Raw genomic sequence first — 23,982 nt, 5'->3', positions numbered from 1 at the left:
ATCCAAGTGTATATTGTCATTCATGTCTATGTAGCACCGGTTTTCCAGATTTTGCAGATGCTGTTTTTCTCTGTCTTTTGACTTGGTTGTGATGGTCTTAGATTGTCAACAAAGATCTTTTAGCTGGCTTTGCACGATCACTTTGATGGAGTTTATTATGGAATGATGAAAGATGCATATATTTGGTAGTCAAAACTGAATACATTTGAATCATGTGCAGTATTATTTCAATAAGATAGTCTAGCTTATAAATAAGTTAACAATATACAACTTTATACTTTATTTTACTGGACTTAACATGATACAAAAATATTGATCACAGTGTTTTTCTTTTTTCCTTTTTTTCTTTGCAAAGATTCGAAATGAATGAGTTGCAAAACATTTCATGGCAATAAATTATATAATCATTATCCGACAAATAACGAATAGACAAAAACATGGCTCGTGGCTTTTCTCTCTTTAAGTCCTGGATAGCTCACACCATGCTTGATATGTGGGGTTGAAAGTGGACTTTTTTGTGTGTGTGTCACCCAGTTTCTCCATTGCTAGTCCACATGACTACGCATGTGAGTCTGATAAGCAGTAGCCGAACGTTCGCACTGCTTCAAATGCCATTGTCCGTTAGCATTCAGCGCCACCTGCACTGTTGGTTGAGTTTAGTCCAGTCTTCCCCAATATGTGGGTATACAGTGACACAGTTCCTCACTGAAATACTCATTTTCCTTACATTTCCTTCTCTTGGGGTCCACGTTACATGGAGGCCGGACACAGCTGACAAAAACAGAAGGAAAATTTGTGATTTTTAATCTAATCAGTGTAGCATGCAAGTATACTGTACATGTAGCTGAAATAATTTGTAAAAGATTCTTAAAATAATTTATTAGCACTACTTGAAAAAACAATATCAATGTACAATGATAATAATAGGAGATATTTGAGTATAATTGTTTAGTGTGATCAATTTTTACCAGAGGTAGTAAACTAAAGATGCATTTATTGCATTTTGTAAACATCTTGTTTTTGTGCAGTAGTTACATGGGTCAAAACTACAATCTGTAATTTATTTGAGAAGTTATTTTCTTTCAGTTTCCTGCATTTCCTCTTTACTGAATTTTAAGATTTTAAAATAAAATCAGTTTGAATGGTTTTAGGTTTGTTTGTTTGTTTTTTGTAATCTGTATTTGAAGAGTTCCAGAGAAGTGCAATATGAAATTTTCTTATAAAGAGCATTTTATCTCACCCTTATATGATTATGTTCAGTTATTTTAATTTAAACACAATAAAAGAAACCTAATATTTGCCATAAGGGTGAAATTACAAAACCTACACACAGAAACCTGGTTAAAATGCTCAATTTATAAGAAAATTTCAGATGGTTTTTGCATCTAAACTCTTTGTCTGTGTATCAACTTTTCATATTAGTGCTAATCACTTAAATTACTTATCTAGTTAAAAGATAAAGAGAAGATTACTTTTTTTTTTTTTTACAGGATTACAATTTAATTACAGTTAAATTTGCCATAAGTTCTGTAAATAAATTCAACAGTTCTGTTTAATTTAATTTAGAGAAACTGATTTAATTATGTTTGGTTATACAAATGTATTTTGCTGATTATTTATTTTTACATGCTTAAGAAACAATGAATAGAGTAAGAAATTTATGATGATGATAATAATAATAAGAAGAGATGGAATTGTATTAATAAAATAAATATGCTTATATATATAATCAGAATTATTAAACCCCTTTTTAATTTTTTTTCTTTTTTAAATATTTCCCAAATGATGTTTAACAGAGCAAGGAAATTTTCATAGTATGTCTGATAATAGTTTTTCTTCTGGAGAAAGTCTTATTTGTTTTATTTGAGCTAGAATAAAAGCAGTTTTTTTTATTTAATTTAAATTTTAAGATCAAAATTATTAGCCCTTTTAAGCTATATATTTTTTTCGATAGTCTACAGAACAAACCATCGTTATACAATAACTTGCCTAATTACCCTAAACTGCCTAGTTAACCTAATTAACCTAGTTAAGCCTTTAAATGTCAATTTAAGCTGTATAGAAGTGTCTTGAAAAATATCTAGTCAAATATTATTTACTGTCATCATGGCAAAGATCAAATAAATCAGTTATTAGGAATTAGTTATTAAAACTATTATGTTTAGAAATGTGTTGAAAAAAATCTTATATCCATTAAACAGAAATTGGGGAAAAAAAATAAACATAGGGGCTAATAATTCAGGGGGATTTTATATATATATATATATATATATATATATATATATATAATTAAATAAATCTAAAAGACTACATTTAAAGAAGTACAATAATTTATTGTCTCTGAGCTTTACAGTTATTTTAATTAATATTGAGTCGAGTAATAAAATTAACTTATAGACTTTTTAGACCTAACATTAATTCATAACGATTGGTTAAAACATTCAAAATGTAACATTTCATGATTTTATTATAGCATTGCAGTTCTGAAACTTCAGAAGTTTCTTTTTCTTTTTTTATTATTATTATTATTATTATTATTATTATTATTATTATTATTATTATTATTATTATTATTATTATTATTATTTATTCTGCTAACAGGAAACATCATGACATAATTGTTTCTACTGGTTTTAACTCTTTCACATCATATGAATTTGCCAGAGAGAGTTAATCAGATTTGAACTTAAAGAATGCAGGAAAATGTGAAACTACTTTAGTCTCCTACACTCATGCATATAAATAGAACAAAAAGCAGAATGTGATCAATCAATGTATTAGGGGGGACCTGTACCTTTTATGACAGCTGAAAAAATGATTTAACACTAAGGCATTGCATAAAAGGCTATCTTTTCTCACCTGCATGTGGCCGGGTGAAACCTTCTTCCTTTTAAAAAGCACTTGTTGGGGGACTCTGTGCATTCACACACACATTTGGTGCGGTTGAGAGGTTGACTCCTCGGACACACTTTGGCACAGGTGCACTGGCAGGTATCTCTGTTGAAGCTCTGTTGAGGCCCGCAGGAGGACGGCTGTGCTTTGCACACACACTGGCATGTATTCTTGTCCAGGTAATGGTGTGGTCCGCAGCCTGCCTTTCTCAGCTCTTTTCGGCATTCACACTGACACGTCTCCTCATCCAGCTCTTTGTCAGGGCCGCAAAAGTCCGGTTCAAAATCTGCAGATGATGCAGTGACAAGAAACAAAGTCTTTATTTTATGTTATAACTTTTTTGTGAGGAAATCTTTGGTCAGTGGTATGGAATGCCTGGCCAATTCCCAGAGTGTTACATAAGTCAAGAACAATGTCCAGCATGCAACTGTTTAGCAATACAGCATTTCTATCCAAAATTCATACACTACCCCAAAAGACCTAAATACAGACGTTTTTCTTTACAACTGGTTGAAAATGCAAAATTTTTACACGTTTTCTTTGTTTAGGAGTGTATAAAATGGTCTCTGAAATCCTTTTATTGGTATTTTTGTTTGCAGATCATTAAACTTAGAGTTTATAATCAGCAATATAAACTCAAATGTTGTCTCTGCATCTGCATACTAACTGAGAATTATAGCATTTAATGCAGAAAGATTTTAACTTTGGGTTGTTGTCACATTCGTGTCATGGTGGTATTTTTGTAGTGTGGTTTGCCGTCGCCATTTTGAGACATTTTTCTTAAGAAACTCTGTTACGGTAAATAAAAAAATAAGTATATTTGGTTTTCACTGGAAAGGTACCATGCTGGTCTGGTTTTGTTGAAGAGACCGCATAAAAAAATACATCTTTCACAACACAGAGGGATTTAAAAAAAACGTCACTGTGGATTGAGCTCGCATATGATTTCACAGAATGTATTCCCTTTGAGAGATGTGGGGTTCACCTCATTTACCATACTTGATATTTCAAGTCAGCATTCATTATGGTTAAAATAATGTGAAGGGCACTTGTGCAAATGTTAGCATATAACATTATGTTTCTGGAACATTCTTGTAATGTTGATTAGAAATACGTTCTATAAACATTAATATAACGTGAGTGGCCAGTTCTATTTTTAATAACTTGCTCAGTGATTTGAGTTGCCTCAAAGCAAGAAGCTCGGTGGTTCGAGTCCTGGCTGGGCCATCTGGCATGTCTGTGTGGAGTTTGCATGTTCTCCCTGTTTTTACATGGGTGCTCCAGTTTCCCGTGGATAGTTGGATTGGTTGAACTAAATTGGCTGAAGTGTATGAGTGCATATGATTGCGAGAGTGTATGGGTGTTTGCCAATAATGGGTTGCAGCTGGAAGGGCATCCACTGCATAAAACATATGTCGGAAAAGTTGGTGGTTCATTCCGCTGTGGCGACCTCTAAAAAATCAGAGACTAAGCCAAAAAGAAAATTAATGAATAAATGAACATTAATATAACATGGGACTGAAAAGTGAATAACATTTATTATAACAAAAAAATTGTAATACGTTGTCTAGCTGTAGGTTTTGAATGTTAATGTTATTAATATACATGTCATTAATAATGTTATGTAACTTTAATGTGAATATTTTCTTCTCGTTATTTTTTTTTTAGGGGGTTACACCTTTATAATGATAGGACAGTGGAGATTACAGACAGTAAATACAATACAATACAATACAATATAATATAATAATCATTCATTCATTTTCTTTTTGGCTTAGTTCCTTTATTAATCTGGGGTTGCCACGGCGGAATGAACCGGCAACTTATCCAGGATATGTTTTACACAGCATATGCCCTTGTAGCTGCAACCCTTCACACACTCATTCACCTATACTACGTCTTTGGACTTGTGGGGGAAACCAGAGCACCTGGAGGAAACCTACGGAAACACGGGGAGAACATGCAAACTCCATACAGAAATGCCAAATGACTGAGCTGAACCAGCGAACGTGCTACCCACTGCGCCACCGTGCTGCCATAATATAATATAATGTAATATAATATAATATAATATAATATAATATAATATAATATAATATAATATAATATAATATAATATAATATAATATAATATAATATAATATAATATAATATAATATTTTTTGGCTTAATAAAAACTGAAACGGGACACGTTCAAAAGCAAACAAATAAAAAGCCTATTACATGTCTATTGTTTTGATGCTTGAAAACCTTTTTTATCTTTCACCTATATACAGAAACAAAAGAAAATTCTGTATATGCGGTGAAATGCTACACCAAACAAAATCCAGCCAAGTTGCACACTCTGACAGCAATCCTTGTTTTTGCAATGGTGCTCTGTCATGGTCAAGCCACATAACTGCTCTCAAAGCATTTCAGCTATGCTTATGTGCCTCTGAGGACATACACAACAGACTTGGTGAAGAGATGAAAAAAGAGAGACAGAAACTGGAGACAAAATGACCCTTACACTTTATATCAGTGTAACATCAACTCCTTTTATGAAACTTGCCACTACAGCTGAAGAAAATCTTTCTACCTTACACCTTTTGTTTTTTCAGTATAGCATGAATTCATTTTATGTAACTTGTCATTGCAGCTGAGGAAGATCTTGCTAGACTTTGACGAGAGCATTTACTGTTTGCAAGCAAACTTATGAAACTGCACAACTTGAAAGAAGCAAATCTGCGTTGCTTGGCAAATACAGTATTCAAAGTAAGCTGACCCACAAGATAATGTGCAAGCAGGGTGAAGTAATGCATTACTGTCAAAAACGGAGCCAAGTAAAAGGTGATGTGGGACATTTTCATGAAGCAAGCAAAAAAGAATAACAATCCTGACACATTCCTCCTAGTGTGTCGTCTTTAGCAAAGATTAATTTCACCCATGTTACACTCCCCAACCTACAGTGGGGTTGGACGCAAATCTATTGTTCTTCTTCAGTTTGACAGTCAACATAATTGGCCAGCAAGCTATAGCAACAAAACTAACCACACCAAATCAAACTGTCTTTTCAAATTTAATGCAGTGGCCCAATATGTGTGCACACATATGCGGCATACTGTATATGTATGTCTATTTTGAGAACCTCTATCTGCTGCTCTCAGGACTCTGGACTAATGTTTGCCTCAGGGTCTTCTGACTGCATAGCTTATGCTGTATGTATAAACTGACAGACTGCTATATCTGCATCAGGTCTGACCTGTCACATTTGCTAACCGTAAAGTAGACAAGTATGTCACTGCCATTGCATTGAACCTGAATTACATCATACTCCACCTGAGCTAAAACTTTTGGTTCAAGATCAGTTAGAATAGTGAGAAGCATTACATTTTACCTGAGCACAATATGCTGGGATTGTTTAGCTAGAATTGTTGCCACAATGGAGAAAGTAGCAACTCTGGCGGCAATACAGAAACTCAATGTGTTTTTTATAGGCCTTGTGGTATTGTAGTCATGGGTGTTGATTGGTGAGTTCTGCTTTTCTGGCAAAATATAGAGGTTTGTTATTCTGATCTCCTTTAGTCTGGTCTCGTAATTGTATTTCTTCCGTTAGTTAAGTGTGCATAAACAATCTATGAATTATTACATTTGCATTAGGTATATTTAAATTATTTGTGAGCAATGCCATATTTAACACTGAAAGTATACATTTGTGCACAGTTGAACATACTTTACGTCTTTTGGGTCTGTTCATATTTGTAATTTGTTTGGTTCTTTTGGCCTGGACCAGAAAAAGGAAAATAAAACATTTAGTTCTGATGGAAACATTTTTATTACAGGCTCACTGGAAATACATGCTTCAACTTACATTTTTGCAACATGGGGTGGGTGTCTTAGGGAGCAAAAATACAGCTCTTATATGCAGCTGTGTCTTCAGTCATATTGCAAGTCATACATCTCCGGTCCTTTGTTTGGGATGGTTTTCATGAAATGGCCTAAATGAATAGGCCTGCCCTGCTGGTTGAGTTTAGGAAAGGATTTAGGTCAGTGGTTCGGTGATCTGTACTACAAGCCAACCTCTCATAAATGTGTACAAAAACAATCTGTCTCTAAAGCGTCAACAAAACATACCACAAGTAACATATTTCAGATATGCAAAAATATTGACTGCTCCCTCTAGTGGAATTGCCTTCTGAAACATGCAACAAACTAGAGCAATGCATTTTAGGTTTTGCAAAAAAAATTAGGCTGAGTCGTGTATTTCCAATGAGCCTGTGTTGCATTTTTAAGATCAAATCATCTGAAAATTCAAAGTTGAAATGATTTTTATGATGTTAGTTTAATGACAGAACTTTATTAATCCAGGGTCGCCACAGCGGAATGAACCGCCAACTTATCCAGCACATGTTTTTATGCAGCGGATGCCCTTCCAGCTGCAACCCATCTCTGGGAAACATCCATACGCACTCATTCACACACATACACTAGGGACAAGTTATCTTACCTAATTCACCTATACCGCAAGTCTTTGGACTGTATGGGAAACCGGAGCACCCGGAGGAAACCCAACGCAGGGAGAACATGCAAACACAAAGAAACCGAGGCTCGAACCAGTGACCTTCTTACTGTGAGGCGACAGCACTACCTACTGCACCATTGCATTGCCATTATTATTATTATTATTATTATTATTATTATTATTATTATTACTTTATTTTTTTATATGTGTTTTGTCTGTGTTTATATTTCAGCTTTTGGAAGTGGGCTGAACCCCCTCTTTCTCAAGGTTTGAAGGACAGCACTGTCACTTAATCATATTAAATGAATGAAGTATATTTTAATTAAACTTAAAATTTCAAGTGTGAACATGCCCTCAATTTAAATTATGCTTTTCTTGATATCATGTTTGCATACAATAGCTTGACACATTCCCACTAGAAAGATTCATCCTTGTCCAGTATATGTATATTCCAGTATATGTATATATGTATAAGTATATTTTTTTCTACAAAGTTAACAGTCAATGAAATGTATTTGTACACATTTTAAAAAAGAGCTGTGCTTTTTTTTTTTTTTTAAATATCCTCATACAAGGCTTACATAGTTTGCTGTTATTCTTGTTTCCTGTCCTTATTTCATGCTAACAGTTAAAATACCCTATGCATAGGGTTGTGCATACCCTAGTGCAGTGTTTCCCAACCCTGTTCCTGGAGGCACACCAACAGAACATATTTTGGATGTCTCCCCTATCTCACCCATTCACTTTAGGTTTTGGAGTCTCTTCTAGTGTTCTGGTGAGTTGATTCAGGTGTGTTGGATTAGGGAGAGCTTGAAAATGTGTACTGTTGGTGTACCTTCAGGAACAGGGTTGGGAAACACTGCCCTAGTGCAACAGGTATTAACCCAAACCACATGATGGAAAAATACAGTGTTGTCCTGTTTTGCTCTAATTCTGTGTTTACTTTGTTTGGGAAGTGTTCTGTATGTCTTCTGTCCAAAAAGAAGCAGATTTGTTCCTGGAGTCCAACTGATGTAACAACACTTGGTCAGCTTTTCTCTTGGAAGATTAAACAAGTCACCTTCATCACTTCCTGGTTTAGCCTTGTGCTAAATTGCTCTGTGTTTAGGATGTGCCCCTAAATTTGTCATAGCATGCTATAAAGGTTCATATAATTTCAGTACAAGTCATGACCTCAGAGTAAATCTATAAGCATTAACTGAACATCAGAACTGAAGTCAGTAAGGAAGAGAAGTTCTCATAATTCTCAATAGATTTGTTTCTCTTTCACAAATAAACATGCTGTAAACATGTGCATTAGCACTTACCAGAATGTGGTTTTGAATGAAGGGTGTCAGGCAGCAGCACACATTTGCATAAGTGATTACTCCAGCTGTGATTCTTTGGGCATGTTTTATTTGCCACATGACATCTGTGGAGGAAATAAGTGATTAGCAAAAGACTGGCAGTAGTGTGGCATTTAAAACAAAATCCACAATAAACCCAGTATAACAGTTTCAATTTAACTCAAGTGTTGACAATTCAAATAATGACTCCTGAATAGGCCCACGTGGAATCTGCATGCAAAGAAATCGTTTTGGAGAAAATGGCTGATTTCCACAGATTGATTGCTTAATTGATTGATTTATTGATTTAAATACAGATTTATTAAGTGTTCATCTAAATTTCTGTATTCTCACTGAATAATTTGCAGATGTTTAGATAAACTGTGTACATTACAATTGGTAAAATAGTATTTGCTGTCATTTAGTGCATGTATTATATGAGAAGGCTACTGTAACTTTGTTTAATTGCATTTGAATAAAGGTAATCAATACAATACAGTACGTTATTATTAAGTTTTAAGATTTTATATGTGATCATGCTGAATGCATTTTTTCCCTACAAAATTCTGCACAGAAAGAGCAAAAAAGTCTGCACATCTTGTCTGGACATGCTCCTGAATAATAAACAACTATTTTAATTGAAAAAGTGATATTTCTGTTTATATCTTCTTCACATTTTACAATAAGGTTCCATTAATGTTAATGTATTCCCTAACATGAAATAGGAATAACAATACTTGTACAGCATTTGTTATTTATAGTTCAACATTTACTAATGCTTTATTAAAATCCAAATCATTAATGCAATTAATAAGTTTTATTTTATTCAACTAATGTTAAGAAAGATGAATAAATACTGTTAAAAAAAAGTATTGTTCATTGTTTTAGTACTGTAAATTAGGGATGTCCAGATCCAATCACGTGATCGGAAATCAGGGTTGATCACGCGGTTTCAGACTCGATCGTAATTGGACGTTATCTCCCAATCAGGACTCAAATATATGTTATTTTTTATCATATCTATAGTAATGCAGTGGCACAGAGTTAGACCTTTATTCACAGAAATGCCAACGTGTGCGGTATGACATCACTTTGTTGCAGAGGAGCTATTGGTAAAATGGTTAAAACCTAGTCGGGACACCCTTACCGTAAATACATCAACTAATGAAACCTTAGGTGTTATCTACAGGTATATCTCATTCGATCACAAACAATCTCAACTTCGCTGCAAAATAGTAATGTTCCTTTCTTAAACTGAATACAGTTTTAAAAACAAATCTATTTTATTCAGAAACTCTTATTTCTTCACTAAACACACCTCAAAGGAACCATACTAAAAAAACACAACCTTTCCTACTGTGTTCTTGGTTTGGCACGACTCTGGAGGTCTATTAACAGGATGGAGGATCAGAGCTTTTTTAAGACAGAAGGAAGGAGGGAGTGATGCTATCAGTCCCTCGCTGTCCTGCTAACCAGTAGCACATGTTCTAGCTGGCATGGAGGTCATATTGAATGCAGAAGCACACTACAATCCTTTGAATCGTGAACAGTAAAGATCAGATTCTTTTAATAGCTTAGATGCCACAAATCTTGAAATACGTTTTAAAAACTATACATTTGATTTCCCTTTAAATGCAATGTTCCTGCACAATAAATACCAAGTATTTATGCCACTAGCTATTATATACATTTTGCATGTGACTGGAAAGTCTGCACCTTCCAAAAAACATTGCATATTATATTTTGACATTCACTCAGACAAGTCACATGTGCCAGTATCTACTCTATGTAGGAATGGGATTTGCCTGCAACCTCATGTTTTAATACTTTCCGATAATAGCTATTGCAATTCTTTAGTTCTTGTGCAATACCTTAAGCACTGCAGCTAATTCTGCAATTCAATGTGATTTCTTAAACTCCTGACAGCAAAACTAATATTGTGTATGTGACTTCTGTTTGACATTACTTGCAAAACAATTTATGCTTTACAATTTACAGTAACTATGTCTGGCCCTTAAACGCAGATGAGAAGTGAAAAGGAAGTGACTAAATATAACATGCAACACTGGAAAGGGTTGCCTGCAATAGGTTTGCCATTTCAAATGGGTTGTGTGATGATTTGCAAAGGGGCAAAGAAAAAAGGTTATAGATTAAAAAAGGGAAATGCAGGGAACAAGGGTTAATAATTAAGAATTAATCTTGTGCTGCTGTTAATGTTATTGTAAAGCTTATTTATTTTGATATTGTGTTCTATAACTCATCTCCAAACTCCCTATTACCCTGTATCTTTTTGTTTCATTGATTGTGGGTGGTTTTTATTCAAAAGATTGTCACTCATGTGAACATGCACCGACTCATCTCAGATTTAGTAAATTGTTATCTGTGATTTCACATAACCTGTCTGTAAGAAAAACAATTAGAGGTGAAATCGTTCAGTATGAACTCGGCTTAAGTAGCATACCAAACAAACACCCACGCATACCCACAAATGAGATTTACAATATAGAACACATAAAACCTAAATAGGGCATTAATTAAACCTCTTTCTTCCCTAAAAGAGAAAAAAAAACACTTCTCCCACAGATTACAACTAAATAAAACTGAAATAAAAATAGTACCAATAATGAAATATGAATGCCTTGGTCAGAACTTTTGTCATCCCTGGGCAAAAAAAAGAAGATTTCTATCACATATGTAATAGGTAATGCAATTTGTTAAAAACTACAACAATAATAATTTAACAATACTGAAATATGAACATCATAATCACACATGATCTTCCTTGAAACACTCAAACACTAAACTTTAGGTTTAGCTGTAAATTGCAATATAATAAATAATAAAACAAGAATTGTACCAAAATATAATTACATTTTTTTTTCAAAAATACAGAAATATGAAATGCCTAAAAGTTGCATGAATTCAAATTTAGCTACAACCAACTTTTTTTTTCCATTCAATATATTTCTTTTTTTTCCAATCTCCAACACTATCTATCAGCATCCAAAGCATCCAAACTGAACACATAGACTAGCATATCTTCTTGTGTGCTCCATTATGCATCTATCTTCAGCCTCAAATTTAAAGTCCATGGGGCTGCAGCTACTGGGCAGTGAAATCACAGTCTTCCCCCAAGATAAACTTTACTCTGGCTTCTCTTTTTTGAAGCGATATGAATCTCCAAAATTGGAAAGCAAGTGCTACTCTAGCTCTACGAATGGATCAACACTGGTGTGAAGTGTTGCTTTGCTTTTCCAATAAGTGTGGACTGGGATTTGATATTGCCTGCAGGCAAGAAAAATGATATGGAGCAACCCGTCGAGGAAAGTCCTGTTCTATTAAACCACACGAGAAGGTCATTTCTAAAGCCTCTTTGAATTTTAAAAAACCTTTTCCATTTGCGCTGGGTGTAATCAGTATATGCATGTGGATTTAAACATCTGTAATGCATTTACATATATCCACAGCTGTAAGGCATCTATAAAATTCAACACTGTGAGGCCTAAAAGAGATTTAGTGTTAATTACGACTCCATCCGTAGATTATCTGACTATCAAAGTTGGGAGTCAAGCCATAAAACATAGATTCAAGCACGCAATATTTGAAAATTATTACTATTATCACATCAGCAGATCTCAAATACAGGAGTACTAGTAATATGCTGTAGTAAAAATGCCACAATCCAAATAGTCCAATGAGATTGAATAAGCAAGAGAAATGCTTTTTCTGACCCCCAGAAAGGCTCCATCCACTAAAAATGTCATGTTGTGGTTTAGTATGAGGTAGTCAGAAAAGAAAATGGAGTGTGGGAAAAGAATGGAGTGCTTAAAATGTACCCTTATATTTACTGTATTCTATGAGGATTTTTCAGGACATGTGTTTGGTTTGTGTATATGTACTGCATCAAAGAAATGTATAGCCTAAATGTTTACCTTTAGATCATTCACCATGTCATTTGTCATTACTTGTCATCTAGGATTAATTTAATTGAGTTGGGTACATCAAGATAGAAGAGCACAAATGTTGGATACTTGAATTGAAACTTGGTAGTTGATTTGAAATTCACAGCATGCTGTTCATGGGTTTGGATAAAGAGATAAATGTAAAAATAAATGAAATGTAAATGTAAAATTAAATGTTTTATGTAAAGATAAAGAGGGCATGCTGGCAGATTTATACTGTGCATATAATAATGCTTGTTGCTTTACTCAATGAAGTGGATTAATGTCCATTCTGTGTCTCTTCTGACTTATCCAGTGTATATATATATATATATATATATATATATATATATATATATATATATATATATATATATATATATATATATATATATATATATATATATATATATATATATATATATATATATATATATATATATATATATATATCATTACCATGCAAACTAACTTACTTTTACTGATTGCTCTTTAACACAGTCACCTGATTTCATTAAATTGGTTCAACGAAACATAATTTGTTTAAATTAACTCATTTTAGTCTTGTTGTATCCTTTTAACTTCCACTTTGAGAATTTTATTTATTTATTTATCATTATTTAATTAAAATGTTTTGCTTTTAATTATAACCTATGAATAAATGGTCAACTTTAAATTGGTATAGGCAAACTAATTGAGTGGAAAATAATTAATCAAGTCAAATAAACATGCTATATTCGAATATAATTAGATAATGGAATAAAATTCTGCATAATCTATAATTTAAGTTTATGATAAGCTGCTTATTCATTCATTCATTTTCTTTTCGGCTTAGTCCCTTTATTAATCTGGGGTTGCCACAGCGGAATGAACCGCCAACTTATCCAGCATTTGTTTTATGCAATGGATGCCCTTCCAGCTGCAACCTATCACTGGGAAACACATACACACTTATTCACACACACATACACTACGGACAATTTAGCCTACCCAATTCACCTGCACTGCATGTCTTTGGACTGTGGGGGAAACCAGAGCACCAGGAGGAAACCCACGCGAATGCATGGAGAGTATGCAAACTCCACACAGAAACGCCAACTGACCCAGCCGAGGCTCGAACCAACGACCTTCTTGCTGTGAGGCGACAGCACTACCTATGCTTAATATATTAATATATAATAATAATAATCGAGCTCAATTATGATCATAAAGGAGATTGCAAAATTCAGTGACCATTGAACTAAAAATATCCCGTTCTCACCAAGTAGGTGAAAATAATATATTTCATACCCACAACTAAATTTAGCTTCAACACTTTGAACTCAACCAATCATTAAGTCAGATTTAGACCTACAGACCTTTTCTTTCCAAGTCTATCCTGAGGAAATACCAATCATGAACAAGTCCTCAGAGAGCAAACTATTTTTTTTCTGAAAGAAGACATGGAAGTGAATAATCAGGTTGGGGCCTTTTTTTCCTGCATTTTCAGTCCCACTCTATTTATTACACTATCACCTCCCTTTCTCCCAATCCTTCCCTTCACCACTTTCCTCTCCCTCCTTCTCTCTGTTTTTGTGAGTTTAAGTGGCTTGGGCGTAAAGTCAGGTCCCCAGGCAGATTTAGCCTCAGAGTTATCCAGCGAAAAACCAGGCTCAGATGTGGGTTTCCCTTCTAGATCAGAGAGACACGAGACTTCACGCTCTGCCCTCAACCTTTGCACTGGAAGATATGCATGTCTGTGTTCAAATGTGTGTGTGTTTATGTGTTCAGTCTTACACCCTGCTGAGAACTGATTCGGATGTAACAGCTCCAGTTACAGGTCCGCTATCATTAACCTCCCTTGGCTGAAAGGTGAGAGGTCAAGACCAGTTAGCATGACCCAAGGCTGGAGCAGGTCTAGAGAAGCTCCATTCTCATGCATAGATCAAGCCTCCTGTCCGGCTTGCCGTGAAATCACCACTTTTCTATCGAGACAGAATGGGTGATTTATTACCCATGCAGAACTGCTTGTTATTAAGGCTTTGTTCACACTGCACAAAAAAAATCTGATCTTTACGACTGTCTCTCCACACAGTCATTTGCCAAATGATGAAATCTGATCGGTTTGTAGTCAAAATAGACTCAGGTGTAAGAGTAAGGATATGAACACCAACATATTACATTTCTGGCTAATTCTGATAAAATAATCATTATTTTCATAGATTGGCCAATAATAATGCATACAGTTGAAGTCAGAATTATTAGCCCCCCTTTGAATTTTTTTTCTTTTTTAAATATTTCCCAAATTATGTTTAACAGAGCAAGGAAATTTTCACAGTATGTCTCATATTTTTTCTTCTGGGGAAAGTCTTATTTGTTTTATTTAGGCTAGAATGAAAGCAGTTTTATAAAAAAAAAAAAAAAAAACAAGGTGGCAAATGTCAAAATTATTAGCCCCTTTAAGCTATATTTTTTCGATAGTCTCCAGAATAAACCATCTTTATACAATAACTTGCCTAATTACCTTGACCTGCCTAGTTAACCTAATTAACCTAGTTAAGCCTTTAAATGTCACTTTAAGCTGTATAGAAGTGTCTTGAAAAAGATCTAGTCAAATATTATTTACTGTCATCATGGCAAAGATCAAATAAATCAGTTATTAGAAATTAGTTATTAAAACTATTATGTTTAGAAATGTGTTGAAAAAATCTTCTCTCTGTTAAACAGAAATTAGGGAAAAAATAAACAGGGGCTAATAATTCAGGGGGCCTAATAATTCTGACTTCAACTTTTTATGACACTAATCCTCAAAACCAGATTAGATTAGATTTACAGATCAACTGAAAGCTACATATAAACATAAAATTAGTGTTCCAACTTTGTTAGGATATGACTATATTTAGTCTTCAACTATTTGAAAATCTGGAATCTCAAGGTTAAAAACATCTACATATTAAGAACATCATTTTGATGGCTGTCTAAATGAAGTGTTTAATAATGGACATTGTCAATCAATAATTGATATATTTACAGCATGTAATTTACAAAATATCATATTTACTTTTAGTATTAAATTTTTTATATAAAAGAGAAATTTATCATTTTGACCCATACAGTTTTTATCATTGCCCATTGCCAAAAAATGTACCCTATATAAATATACAAGACGGATTATTGGGGTCCAGGGTCACATGTTGTTGTTATTTATATATATATATATATATATATATATATATATATATATATATATATATATATATATATATATATATATATATATATATATATATATATATATATATATATATATATATATATATATATATATATATACTACTTAAATAGGACTATTCATTCATTCGTTCATTTTCTTTTCGGCCTAGTCCCTTTATTAATCTGGGGTCGCCACAGCGAAATGAACTGCTGACTTATCTAGCATATGCTTTACGCAGTGGATGCCCTTCCAGCTGCAACCCATAACTGGGAAACACTCATATACTCTCATTCACATCGACGTAGGGCTGCATGATTCTGGCTAAAATCATGATTTTTTTTTGCTTAAAATCGAGATCATGATTTTTCTCATGATTCTGTAAATGTAAAATAAAGGTTAATATGATTAGCCTATTATTATTGTTAATTCTCAAACATATGGTAAAACAACACTAATAATATTAGGCCTATGTGTAGGTCTACTGTTGCTTAAAATGCTAAATTTTGTATAGGAGCAATTCCAGCGTTATGGGCGTGACATTTGCAGTAAAAACCCAAAATATAAATTCACAGAGAAAGTATATGCTAACATTATATTGAAACATCTGTTTATATTTTCCAAATCAACTGACCACAGAGTTAAGAACCAGAATAATATCGATCTGTAAACATGTTTTGTACTTTAAATGAGGAAAATAAACATGTGTTATGCATGTGACCAAAAAAGTCTGCGAGTTTACAGTATACTGTACAACATGCTTTGTAGAAATTCTGTGAATTAAACTGCACAACTCAAAAGAAATAATGATAATCAAAAGGATAAGAGGTGTCTCACTAGAGAACAAACATGATTGATTTTATTTTATTTCATATTTTTGCATTTATGAGGAAAAAGTGTCGTTATGGATGTGACACTTCTGTGTTATGGATGTGACAGATGTGAAATTGCCACTTGTGAGATTTTGGTAAATCAAATTTAATAGTTTTAAAGCATTGACAGAGACATTTTTGAGTATTTTTAAAAGTACTGTAAAATACTTGCTTACACAAAAAACCTAGAAAAGGTTTTTGTATTTTGGTGAAATGTTTTTTTTTCATGGCAAGGTTGACGTTTGCATGGAATTGCTCATTATGGTGGACTTCTTTCAATGTGAACAGTTTTTCAATATGTCCTGTTTGTTAATTCACAGTAAAATGGTGACATTAGAATATAACTATTCATAATTCTGAAGTTGATTTATTATGTTTAAGACATGTGCTTGTCATCTGTCTTGGACAACATTATTAGACCATTTGTTTTCATTGGTAAAATTGTAAAATTAGAATTTTGTCATTATCAGATTCCTTCTTGCCTTATATTCAACATTATATTTAGGTTAGGGTTGTTATACTGACACAGTTAAACATTTATTTTCATGCACAACACTGTGTTCGATACGAAAGAAAAAACATATCAAATGCTTGTCGTAATCATAAATGTAAAATGCGTTACGATTATTTAAACGATGTGAGCACAAGTTTCACTTTCACTTCCGAGTGCGGCTCACGGCTGCTGTCACTGTGAGAAAAAACACATACAGTACATGCAAATCAAACCTCCCGCACGGCCCTCAAACGATCGCTCTATGCAACAAACTAAACCTTATTTACAACTTCATTACCTGTTATTCACAGCCTACGCAGGTTGTGTTCACTAAAGTAGGCGACATTGGACGTGGACGCGCGCGTTCTCGGAAGTACACAAACAGCACGCGGTCAGCTCACGTGTGATTTTGCGGCCGCGATAACATCATTACATGAAGACAGGAATTAAATTTTTGGGTGAATTATATATATATATATATATATATATATATATATATATATATATATATATATATATATATATATGTATTTAAATACAGTATGTGACACTTTTAACACCATTTGAAGGTGTCAATGTTGCTGTGAAGACTTGTGTGAAGACTGCCTTGCTTCTCTCCTGACCTTGAAAATATAATTGGCTGAATCGCCAGTGTTGTACCCGAGTTCGATTCCTGCCTCACGGTCCTATGCCGATCCTTCCCCTCTCTCTGCTCCCCATGATTTCTTGTCAATAATCTCTATTGTCCTATACATCAAAGGTGAAAACCCCGAAAAACATATAACATACACTCTAATTCACACACATACACTACGGACAATTTTTAGCCTACCCAATTCACCTGTACCACATGTCTTTGGACTTGTGGGGGAAACCAGAGCACCCGGAGAAAACCCACACAAACACAGGGAGAACATGCAAACTCCACACAGAAATGCCAACTGACCCAGCCGAGGCTCGAACCAGCGACCTTCTTTGTGTTTGGCGACAGCACTACCTACTGCGCCACCGCGTCACTAAAATAGGACTAATTCTACACTATTTCATCTGCATAAAGTAACCATAAAACACTCAAGCATAATAAAACAAGAAAAAAGCATCCCTTAAAATAAGGTATATTTTATATAGGTACATTTGCCGAATGTTTGACAGTTAATGGATGATTAAAAATATTAACTTCAATAAAAAAAATTATATTTACAGTCAAAAACTGGGGAACATTATCATACTGACTTTGCATCAATACTGTCTACTGCAAATAGAAAATACATACAGCACTGATATATTATGCATACTTGAATGTTAATAAAAAAAAAAGAAAAAAAAAAAAATGAAAATAAGCCTCTCGTGACCTTTCCTCAAAATCCAAAAGAAAACCCTGGCAACAGGCAGTATTATCAGATTTGCAGATATATTGTTGTTGATTTTTTTCCACATCATTGCAAATTGGCATGTAACAAATGAGTTAAATACTGAATGAAAACAAAGACCCTTTAAGTCAAGTCATTTCACTCGGGTGGTCAACTTTGAAACCCCTCTCGGGCAGTATGCCCGGGCATTCTGTTTGAATGGGGAAACATCAAATTCTCCAAAACTACCAGCCAAGCTTATGATTAAATTCCATATAACGAATAACCAATAAAAATTAAATAACAACTGTCTATTTAGTTTTTATTTCTAAATGTTCGTATCACACAAAATCGGCAGAAACTCAAAAACGTCTGGTCTGAGCCCCTCCCCCAGAGAATTGTCATTCTATAGTGATTGCTGATTGGCTCCTGTACTAGAAGGCAGGCTTTATTCGCCCTATAGCGATCGCTGATTGGCTCCTGTACTAAAAGGCGGGCTTTATTTGCCATATAGCGTTCGCTGATTGGCTCCGGTACTAGAAGGCGGGGCTTCAATCGCCAAATTAACAGTTACACATTTACCCATTCAAAAGTATACGAGTGACATGTCTTGTGTATTCTATAGTCTTTGATGAAAAGCCACTAAATAAAATATTCAATGCATGAGAAGAATCATTTCAAATATGTGCTTACATCTGGTTTGCAAAAGTTCCTTAGCTGTTCAGACTGCAAGCAAGATTGTTGAATACTTATAGCCATATGATGAAAACTTGAGTCACCATTGAATGAGCTTATATATGGCAACATAAACAACTGAGATTGATGTTCCTAATGAACACAGTTCTGGTGACAGAACTACATGCTTTGCCACAATACATAATAAACACCATTACATGTCAGTCCACTATGCATTCTAAACTTCAAACCTACCATGCGAGCTATTCAAACAGATGTTGGCATGATTAGTGTTGTGAGTTGTTTACTTAGAAAAAGAGAAACAGGTTGTTGAATATCAGAACCGTGAAATAAAGCAAATTGCAGACTAGCGCCGAAATGGTTCAGTGCTAAACTACACATGTACACGGCTCTCAATGTGTTTTCAATTACCATATGCTCAGTGGCATAAGACAACACATTCCTTACAACAGGGGGGGAGATAAAAAAAAGGACTTACGATATGGTCCACGCGAGGTGGAAGACGACCTATCAGATGACTAACATGTGCACTTGCACCTTGCGTAATGTAAAACAGACCTGTCCATTTTATATAGCAAGGTGTTAGGAAGATAATATATAAGCCAGGATGTCTTCGAGAGCATGTTTCTAATATGATAACACTGCTGTACATGTCCATAGGCCGCAATGAGACAAATTCACATTCCCACTTCTACAGCAATTCAACTGCGCGTCAGTAAAGCCCATATGTTGTTTGTTATACAGAGCGGGTGAATACTTTGCTGGGGGGCTTTTTGAAGAGGTCTGCAGATCAACCGATTTACATTTAAAAGTCTAAAAAGGTTGGAAGATACATTTCCCATATGTTAATGTAAACGGCGCTATGAGGGATAGTAAGCCTGCACTTTGAATCGCATTAAAATACCAAAACGAAGATCGGCTGTTCAAACAAACACATATTTCACATCAACCTCTTCACTCTGTATTTCTCAATGCTGAAAACACTACTTATCATACCTTCAATAATGGACTGCAAAATGTTCTGGTAATACAAACTCTACAAGAGATTGTAATCACAAACTGTACGAGAGAGACATTTAGAAGTGTTTAAAGCAGTTTAGGAGGTGTGTAAGCCATTTTAAAGAGTAAAACTTTGCATGTCAAGACCGAAGGTTTTATTGGATTGAAAAAAAGAGGTTGAATAAACCATGGAATAATTATCATTTTTGGGTAAACTAGTCCTTTAACACCCTTTGATTTATGGAAGCAGTTGCATGTTAACAAAAAAATTTGAAAGCTTAAAAAAAATTGTAAACAATGCTGAAAACATTACTCATCATACTTGCAATAATAGACTGCTAAATGTCCCTGCTGAAAAAAACTGCTTAATCCAGCCTAGGCTTTTAAGGTGGTTGACCAGCCTGGTTTAAGTGGGGTTTTGGCCATTTCCAGGCTGGTTTCCAGCTATTTCCAGCCTGGACCTAGCTGGTCAGGCTGGAAGTTGACCAGCTAAGACCAGCTTGACCAGCCTAATCAAGCTGTGAGCCCAGCCAAAACCAGCTATATCCAGCTTAAACCAGGCTGGTCAAGGTGGTTTTTTGCTGGTTTTAGCTGGTCATTTTCCAGCCTGACCAGCTGAGACCAGGCTGGAAATGGCTGGTTACCAGCCTGGAAATGGCCAAAATCCCTCTAAAACCAGGCTGGTCAATCAGCTAAAACCAGCCAACCAGCTTAGGCTGGTTTAAGCTGTTTTTTTCAGCAGGGGTTTCAGATATACAAATTGTACAAGAAATTGCTGGAAAACCATTCCAGTGATGTTTTATGCATTACATATCTGAAAGTTTATATCTATTAAAACAAACTACATTACATGAGTTTTACAGAATGTTATACTACATTAGCGCTCAGAAAAACAAAACTCAGAATATACTCAGAGTTATACAATTTGAACATTCATTCATCATTCATTTTCCTTCAGCTTAGTCCCTTTTTTATCAGGGGTCACCACAATAAACTGACAACTATACTTGCATATGTTTTATGCAGTGGATGCCCTTCCAGCCTCAACCCATAACTGGGATACACCCATACACTCATTCGCACAAACTCATACACTATGGCTGATTAAGTCCATCCAATTCACTTATAGCACATGTCTTTGGACTGTGGAGGAAACTGGAGGACCCAGAGGAAACCCACGCAAACACAGGGAGAACATGCAAACTCCATACAGAAACGCAAACTGGCTTAGCCGGGACTCGAACCAGCAACCTTTTTGCTTTGGGGTGACAGTGCTAACCACTGAGCCATCGTGCCACCCATTGTGAACAGAATAGGATAAACCACAGATATATTAACACAGGGTATAAAATATGTTGTTACATCAGTTCATGTTACAATACAATATAATAATTTATATTTATTATTAATGTATCATCTACATTATATTAATGCACTAAGCTTCAGCAATCAATGATTATTAAAACATTTGACTCATTATTTTTAATAAACAAAAACTTTTAAATGAAACATTCAATCATTCATTTTCTTTTCAGCTTAGTCCCTTTATTAATCCGGGGTCGCCACAGCAGAATGAACCGCCAACTTAGCCAGCACATGTTTTACGCAGCAGATGCCCTTCCAGCTGCAACCCATCTTTGGGAAATAAATTAAACATTTATGAATGTAAAAATTACTTCATTATATTAATTATATACTTAAATATATCATTTAAAAAGTAAATATTGTTTTTAAATTTGCACCTGCCAAAGCTGCTACTGCAATTCTGTTTTATAACACATCAGAAACGTATTCAGGAAAAGAAAATATAATGAATATTGCTGTTATCATTAGTGTCATTACTATCATTTTCTACAGAAATATATGTGATCTGAAGAGCTTCAAACAGTGTGCAAAGAGATTCAGACTGTAGATTTGTAATAGGTTTTATAATTAAAGATGTTTCTATAAGAAGTGGTAAACACAAAGTGTTCAGTCCATTAAAAAAATATTACATGTTTACTAATTATCAAATGTATCAGTCAACTTTAAAATACTGAGTGCATTTAATAATAAATGATTTTATTCCAAATGGAGCAAATACAGTAATAAACTGAAATTGGGGTGCACCACTAATGCACCTGTTTTACCACATTGAGATTGTATGATGTATTAAGTTAAAGGTTCTGTAAGAATAAGTCTACAGATAGTTTGTGTCTCTGAAATAGTACCAAACATTATTTCTTTTAATTTACTGTTGTTGTGCATCAAACTAGATTAAAGTGGAAAAACCTTTAAGATACATACATGAGGAAAAAAGATTCCTTGGTTTGTTCCACGTCTCGTGCAGACATATTTTTTTTAGCCAAAGGTCATCAATTGTTTTGCATTAAGTGTGAAAGCACACGTAGGTGGTGATTTGCTACACATTATCATTTCACACTCAATTTGAAAGAGTCAGTAAACATTTAAAATGCTGCAATCGACAGAATCTGAAATAATAGATTGGTGTTTTGTCATCTCTGCAAATGATATATGAATAAATACATCATTTATTTATTCTTTGTGCATAATTATGGAGAAGTTTATAAGAAAGTGAAAAAGCAATAGTAAAATATTGAAAAACTGATGAAACGTACACACACACAAACACACACGCACGCACGCACGCACACACGCACACACGCACACACACATTTGCAAGTAAAGAGCAGCTGAGGGTCAAGCATCATTAGGTAACAGTCTGAGTTGTTTTTGATAGCCCCGGTGCTGTCTGAATGTTTCTCCTCCTGGAGAGTCTCTACTTTCCTAACATAGTGAGTCATCACCTTCCAAACAATATAGAGCCGGAGTAAAAGCGAAACACAACGACAAGCCAAACTGCTGATAATCACTACCAGCCCTCTGCCATGTTATTGCACAAGCACTGATAACCCCAATAGCTTTTAAAGGCTATGTTACACATTAGACCCCACTTCTGAGGTTAAACATGCATGTTTTCTCCTTTACAACAAACATCAAGAATGGAGAGACTTTGTTAACACCTTGAGGCCCAAAGTCTGACGACTCAAACGGACCACCCTGCGTTAAATCACCCCCCATTGGCACAGACTTCACTTGTTTTGTTTTTATTATCAGATGGCACAAGTTTGTGCAGGATTTTTCCAAATATAAGATTAGAATCAAGTTTTAAGCATTTAAATCTGACCTGATCTCGGATTAAATTGGCCAAGGAGTCAGATTAAATGAAAAACTTGTTATGCAAGAACATATTTGGAAAGCACGCCATGAAACGTGTGTGTGTGTGTGTGTGTGTGTGTGTGTGTGTGTGTGTGTGTATGTATATGTATACTGTATGTATGCATATATGTGTGTATGTATATGTGTGTTTTTGTCTGTGTAAATATGTATATGTGTATGTATATGAGTATGTATATGTATATGTATATGTATATATGTATGCATATACAGTTGAAGTCAGAATTATTAGCCCCCTTGAATTGTTAGCCCCCCTGTTTATTTTTTCCCACAATTTCTGTTTAAGGGAGAGAGGATTTTTTCAACACATTTCTAAACATAACAGTTTTAATAACTCATTTCTAATAACTATAATTATTTGATCTTTGCCATGATGACAGTAAATAATATTTGACTAGATATTTTTCAAGACACTTCTATACAGCTTAAAGTGACATTTAAAGGCTTAACTAGGTTAATTAGGTTAACTAGGCAGGATAGGGTAATT

General features: G+C 34.4%; 1 protein-coding gene across 3 annotated transcripts in view; it reads right to left on the bottom strand.

The window, feature by feature from the left end:
* Nucleotides 1-265: 265 nt before the first annotated feature.
* The window catches only part of vegfc (vascular endothelial growth factor c), a 54,730-nt gene continuing 31,013 nt past the window's right edge, over nt 266-23,982 (bottom strand). For all 3 annotated transcript variants that reach the window (XM_056472303.1, XM_056472230.1, XM_056472377.1), the window contains exons 5-7: nt 8,701-8,804; nt 2,860-3,178; nt 266-771 (exon numbers count right to left, since the gene is read on the bottom strand). In XM_056472303.1, coding sequence (XP_056328278.1) covers nt 657-771; nt 2,860-3,178; nt 8,701-8,804 — 538 coding nt within the window. In that variant the 3' untranslated portion in view covers nt 266-656. The remainder of the gene's footprint in view (nt 772-2,859; nt 3,179-8,700; nt 8,805-23,982) is intronic.

This window comes from Danio aesculapii, chromosome 1 (genome assembly GCF_903798145.1).
Source record: "Danio aesculapii chromosome 1, fDanAes4.1, whole genome shotgun sequence".
Lineage (NCBI taxonomy): Eukaryota > Metazoa > Chordata > Actinopteri > Cypriniformes > Danionidae > Danio > Danio aesculapii.
The sequence above is the reverse complement of the archived record's forward strand: the minus strand, read 5'-3'. Positions and strand labels throughout refer to the sequence as shown.